General features: G+C 40.1%; 1 protein-coding gene across 3 annotated transcripts; it reads right to left on the reverse strand.

Annotated features, from left to right (window-relative positions):
- Positions 1–817: 817 nt before the first annotated feature.
- Positions 818–4,597, reverse strand: LOC119896961 (nestin-like). 3 transcript variants are annotated; one of them, XM_038710429.1, is made up of 4 exons: positions 4,014–4,596; positions 3,004–3,128; positions 2,871–2,907; positions 951–1,035 (listed from the first exon to the last, which is right to left on the reverse strand). In XM_038710429.1, the coding sequence occupies exons 1-3, from the start codon at positions 4,431–4,433 to the stop codon at positions 2,871–2,873; spliced, it is 582 nt and encodes a 193-aa protein (XP_038566357.1). In that variant the 5' UTR covers positions 4,434–4,596; the 3' UTR covers positions 951–1,035. The 3 variants fall into 3 exon arrangements, with proteins under 3 accessions (XP_038566356.1, XP_038566359.1, XP_038566357.1); XM_038710428.1 differs by lacking the exon at positions 2,871–2,907 and having other exon boundaries at positions 818–1,035; positions 4,014–4,597; XM_038710431.1 differs by lacking the exon at positions 2,871–2,907 and having other exon boundaries at positions 818–1,035; positions 4,095–4,596.
- Positions 4,598–6,651: the final 2,054 nt, after the last annotated feature.

Raw genomic sequence — 6,651 nt, forward strand, 5'->3', positions numbered from 1 at the left:
GGCTTGGGAAACATGGAAAACATTGATTGTTTGTTATATTATTTTCATGGGGTCTGTTCATTTCATAAATTAGAGAAACATAATGAGAGCCTACAAATCCCAAAAGGCTGAAAAACCTGAAGCAAAAAAAGCTTCCCAAAGTGGGAATATTACAATGACAAAATTTCATTATTACTATCACATAAGAAGAACATTTTCCATTTGCAGTTACTACATTAAGTCATGAAAGTGAAAATGAAAACTTGAGGAGGGAACACAACAATCTGACAGTCCAGTTGGAGAACCTGACACAAGCCTATACTGTCTTAAAAAGCAACATCACAAACCTGTCTGCAGAAAACCAGAACCTGACATCACAAAACACCAAGCTGTCTGCAGAAAACCAGAACCTGACATCACAAAAAATGAAGCTGGAGTCACAGAGGAACAATTTAACGGAACAGATACGGAACATGGAGACAAAGTGGAATGAGCTCAATGTCAGTCGAGCTCAGTGGAGCATTGATGCCTACTGCCCAAAACCAAAGAACCAAAGTATGTTCAGATCCTGTTATTAAGGTAAAAAAAACAAAACAATTATAATAATAATATCACAACGTAGTAATGTTGTTTATCGGTTTGTCTCTGTTGTTTCAGACAGACAGTGTAAAGCTTGTCAGGATGGCTGGTTACCCTCCCAGTCCAGCTGCTATGGGATTAATAACCCTGATGTTTCTGGTCAGAAAACCTGGGAAGAAGCTCGAGAAGACTGCAGAGGAAAGATTTCAGATTTGGTTGTTATAGCTGATCAAACGGAGAAGGTAACGAAGACAGCCTATATTCAAAGAAAGTTTATTTTGTGTAGGTCTGAACACACTGAGTCTGTAGGCCACAGTGTGTTAATTTAAGTATAGTGTTTAAATATCTGATAACTGTCTCTCTGTTGTCAGACATTCATCAGTAATAACAGTTGGGGCAGTTCAGGAACCAAGGGATACTGGATTGGTCTGAGAGCTGAAGATGGGAAATGGAAGTGGGTCGATGGAAGTGTTCTGACTGAAAAGTAAGAGACACATTCATAAACATTTTGAAGCATAAAATCTATCAGCCTGCATCTAAACATCATGTTCTTCCCTCAGCTCCTGGATACAACAACCTGCTACCAACGGTCAGTGTGTAATTTCTGTAGAGACAGAAGGATGGAAATCAGTGAGCTGTGGTGCCAGAAACAGATGGATCTGCAAAAAGAAGGCTTTATCTCTTTAAACACTGCAGTCATACTTGAGAAGGTTACTGGGGACTCTGTAAAGATTCATTACATGGAAGATGATATCAACTGGATTATAAAAATTAAAGTATGAAGACTTCTACTACACAGATTATTTCTTTCAAAAACAAATTTTATGCATGTGTTTAAAAACAAAAGGGAATTGTTTTAGTGTGTGTTTGTGTGTCAAAAAAAAGACAGTCAGATCCAATGTGTACGTGCAGTTAGATGCTGGATTATATCGGTACTGTGAGACTGACTACTGACACCAGCATTTAGGAAAATACAGCCACTGACCTAAAGAGAAACCAAAGTGTTAATTATTAATAACTTGGATGTGCTTTTCTTCTTCTTTGTTAGAGATGTAGAGCTTATGATTTGTGTGTCAGCAGATGGATGAAAGGGACCAACAAGACCAGTTTCCTGTTTCCTGAATGTGACATTTTACATTGTTTCTCCTGATTGGCCAACAGGTGCATTATTTGTTCTCAAGAGAATGTTCCAGTGTTTGGTTACTTTTTGTATTCTGGCATATATAATATTTATACAAGTGATGGTTAAGTTGTGTCTCTTTGTTTTACTTGTTTCAAAGCAATCATTAGTTTGGGATAAATAATATGATATTGTAATATTTTGTGATAAGTTCTAATATTTTCTGTTCTGTTACTGATGCACAGGTGCTTTCTTTCTTTCTTGCAGGTCAAACTTTGGCCTCTTTATGGCAGTTTGACTCTGAAATGATGCTGCATGTGTTAATGTTGCTGAGTTTGTGTTAAAAAGACAAAGACTGTACTTTGGTACACATTGTTTCTTCTCAGCTGTGACACTGAGGCTGTTCATGATGAGGATACATGCAACACATCACTGATTCCTCCTGTGTATAAAATAGCTTTTACATTTTTAGGAGCACAGTATGTTTTCCTCCTTAGTTAGATATAATATGTCAGATGTTTGATTTTAGTTTTGTAATATAGCAGGTAATCACTGGTATCTCTGGTGATGCTCTTGTTATTGTTATACTTTCATATCTTGAGTTACCCTGTGACTGCAAAACATTTGCTTACAACTTAGTTTTGTGAGGAACAGCTCTAACACACAGCTCCCCCTAAAATTTGTGTACATATAAAGAATCATGAGACAAATGTCTAATTAGTGAGCTAGTGAGGGATTGATAGGTGTATTTGTTTTTCAGACAGAGCCAGGCAAAGGGTTTCCACACTGTCTGCTGGCTAACACTGGCACATTTACAGTAATGTTGATAAATGTGTGTTGTCCTTATAAATAAATAAATGTCCTGTCTTAATGCTAAGCTCGGCTAAATGTATCCCATCTCCAGCTCTATCCTTCATACACAGACATTAGATTGATATCGACTGTCTCATCTTGTTCATTTTTAGAATACAAATACAGTGTGACCTTCTGGATGGAATCGTACATATTTTCTTCGTACTGATCGGTGAATGATCGGCCCTGGATCAATATATGTAACTATAAATGTACAAGGGGGTAGAGATGGTGACTGCTTTGCTCAGGGACCTTGTCTTTACCTTGAAGTCAGCCTGTATAAGTATGTACTGTAAGTATATATAAGAGTATGTGACTTTCCCTCATACCCTCCTCTCACCTACTGCATGGTGGGATAGGCTCCAGACCACTTAACCCTGCAAAGCATAATCAGGTATAAAAAATCTATTAATGGTTGTTATCTCCATCCACTATTGGTTTTCTTTATAAAAGCAGCTGACAGTGCAGCGTACCTGTGCGTTGCCACCTCCAGGCCCTGAGACATCTTCAGCTGCAGCAGGAGTTGGTTCTCCAGAGGGAGACAATCAGTCTGCTGGCCCAGCTCCTCTTTGTCTGCCTCAAGGCCCTCCAAGTGCTCCTGCCAAAACAGGAAGTGAAATAGGAAAAGAAAGTGGTTAAAAAAAAGATATGAGAAAGGTTTCTCACAGTGAAGTATCATGGGTAAAAACACACATTCTCTGTGCCACTGCCATTCTGTGGTTTGATCAAATGTTAAGAGAATAAAATCTAATTGTTCTTTAAAAAGTCTTTAAAGAATTGACCAGCCATGTCATTGACATGCAATAGAAGAAACACTAACTGCATTTTCTCCCACAAGTCATGCAGATGCTGATTATCAACTGTTCACCTTCCCCTGTGGTTTGTGACTTGTTTCTATTTTCACCATGTGACGCTACTAAAGAGACACCATACACTGTGAGAGATTGCACGTTTCACAAGAAACTGCATGTGAAGATTATTTTCACACGGTCGAAGTTCCCCAAATTACAACAGTTATTTTCACAATTTCTAAAAAGCAAAAGGACCTCTATAATATATCGATCGACTTACACTATAATGACATATGAAGTTTATTGTAATGCTGAAATCATTATTTCATTTGTTGACTGAAACAAAATGAATCAATAGTGATCATCAATTTTAAAGCCACTTATCAAATAAGAACAAGATTTTTTCAAGGTTGTGATCAGTTGTGAAGGGCTATTGTCATTTTTGTGTGGTTAAGTGACTCCTCTAGCCGAGCTAACTGGCCCTCATAGGCCTCTGCTGCCTCCTGCCGTGCCCTGGTGGCCCTCTCAGAGTACTCCTGTCCCAGCTGTAGAAGGTCTGGTGTCTGGTTGCCCCTTTGAGCCAGTGTGGGTGACATTGTGGCTCTGGAATGAGTCAAAGTGGCCTCCAAGTGGGCCACATCCTGCTGATGGGTTTGAATTAGGAGCCTCATCTCATGCTCCAGCTGACTGACCTTCTCCCTCAGCCAGATCTGTGCCCTCTGTTCCTCCTCCAGCTCCTTCCTGCTTTGGTCCAGTTTTGTCTTGGCTTTTACCTGGTCCCGAGCCTCCCTCTGCCTCTGCAGGTCCAGGGCTTGGACCTCCTCGGTCAGCCTGCCGACCTCCAGCTCTGCGTGGACCCTGTCCCTCCAGGCTACATCCACCTCCAGCCTCGCCTTCCGCAGCTCTTCCTCCAGACCCTTCCTTCGTATCGAGGCTCCCTGATTGCTGCGTCTCAGACCGTGGAGCTCTTTTGCAAGCAGTGCATTTTCCTCTTCCAGGAGTTTGACCCGGCTCAGGTAGGTCTCCAGGCGTCTGTTCAGGTTCAGCATCTGGTGCTTCTCCTCACCCAGGTGGCTGTGATGAAAGGTTCTATGCAGACTGTGGAGCTCCATGTCTGTGGTAGAAAATAAAGAGATTCAGCAAAGCAAGGCGTCACTCAGAGGTAAAGTGATTATGATTTGGCAGCACACTGTATCCCCGTGTCCAGGCCTGAGTCAGTGTGTGCGGGGCTTTTCTCTGTGAGTGAGGCTCCTGTGGGGCTCTGGTAGTGTGACTGCCAGCAAGAGGCTTCCCTTTCATACTAAAGTTAATGAAGGGGCTGGGCACATGGGGAGGAGGGATGGAGAGGGAGGAGACTGAAGGCTGGAGAGGGAGGGGAGAGGAGATGAGGGTTGGAGTAGGAACACTGGAAGAGATGGGAAAGGGCAGATGAGGGCAGTGATGTCATTTTTAAGGTTAACTCTTTCACCACTGGCCCTTTTTCCAGTTCAGGAAAAACCTCTCCTGGACATCAGCTGAAGGATTTTAAATACACAAATTCAAATGTCACACAGTTTGATTGACATTCTACCACTGCAACTCTGAAATAAGAAGTAATGAATAGGATGGAAACCACTAAACCAAGGCGCCCTGGTGGCCTAGAGGTTTAAGATACAAGTATGATCCACCTACAGACCTCTGTTGCATTTCATCTCTATTGTTGCAATCCCATAAACACAGAGCTGAAATCACTGAAACCTACACATACTGATCTATAGGTCAGTATGATTGGTGCTTGAGGTTCAGGCAAAGGCAGCAGAGTAAACCTAACCATCTAATTAAGGAATTTAACACACTAAGCAATTACAAAAAAAAGTTTCTAACATCATATTTCTGTCTGGTCATAGAAATATGAAAAATATGTTATATGATGGGAAAGAAAGAGACCAGTAATGGTTTTGGTCATGAAGGTAAACCCAGCCACACTCAGAAGTCCTTCTAAATTAATTTCACCTGTGCTCCAGTGCAAATTTGGAAACTGCATCAATGAAAATCAGTTAACAATTAAACCAAATAATGCGATGTGAACTCCCTAAGACTGCCAAAACATTTTTAACAGCAAACCCCTCAGCAGACTGGGCACAATCCACGGTATCTGCAAAGTAAAGGGAATGAATTCTCACACAGATTGTGATAATAAAAATCTTCATTAAAAGTCTCAGACTTTACAGACCTTGCACTGTACTCAGTGATGCCATCTAGTGGGCATCTTGCAACACTGCAACAGCCTTTCATTACGCAGTTCAATCTGCTCTAGTATTAGTTTTTTTTCAATTGCTAAGATGCAATGGTCAGAACTGAAGCCACGTTTTTAAAACTCTTCACACAGTCTGCATTACCAACATGCATCCTGTCCAAACAGTTAATCTCACCTCCAAAAGTCACTCAACCTCCTTGTTCAACCTCCACATCATCTAGTCACGTGTGCACATCATATGTAAAAGCAATTTCTCAGTCTTTTGAGAAATTGTAAATTGCACATGCTTTGACACATTTATCTAAATTATTATGTACATTTGTCTTCTGTTTCCTACATTATCAATTGCTTATTGTATGTCATGTTGATCACAACAGCATACTGGCTCTCTGTTGAGTAGTCTTACCCCCCAAAACATCTAGTCACAAGTTTATTGTGAGTAAGTCACATGCAAATGGTTTAACACATCATAATCTGCATTTTTTTTTAAAAAATGTCTATTAGACCTTTTTTGTAAATGTGTCCTACAGTAAATTTATGAAGATATCTGTTGTGCTGTGAATATGAATCTGTGGCCCAGTACAGTAACAGGAATGTCAACCTGAGGGCTAACTGTAAGAATAACATATTTTCAGTTTATTGACTGTACTATAGTATATGTAACAAGAATGAATCAGAAATGCATTCAGTAATTTACTTGTTTAAAATGAAGTTACTGAAATTTCAGTGCTGCAACACAGTTTTTCTTTTCTTAACACTGGTACCTGAGACACAGTGACCACAGCCTGTAATTGATGCACCAACCCCTTCAACCAATTCTGCTAAAATACAAGCATGTTTCCTGCTTTACACTCAGCTTGCAGTTTTACAGTAAAACCACATTCAAAACACTACACACATTTCTCTACACACATAAACTTAAACATAAAATGTACAAAAATGTTCTGCTAAGATTTTCTATATATATCTACGAAGCTACTGCAAAACTGCAGGATATTTGCAATCATTCTGTTTTGAATGTGTTTTTAACTGTTTTGAACTTGTACTTTGGAAAGTACTGCAGATATACAGTGTATTGCAGCTGGTGAAGTAGT

This window comes from Micropterus salmoides, unplaced genomic scaffold (assembly GCF_014851395.1).
Source record: "Micropterus salmoides isolate LMB-PRFRI ecotype aquatic unplaced genomic scaffold, ASM1485139v1 Ms_hic_scaffold_11, whole genome shotgun sequence".
NCBI lineage: Eukaryota > Metazoa > Chordata > Actinopteri > Centrarchiformes > Centrarchidae > Micropterus > Micropterus salmoides.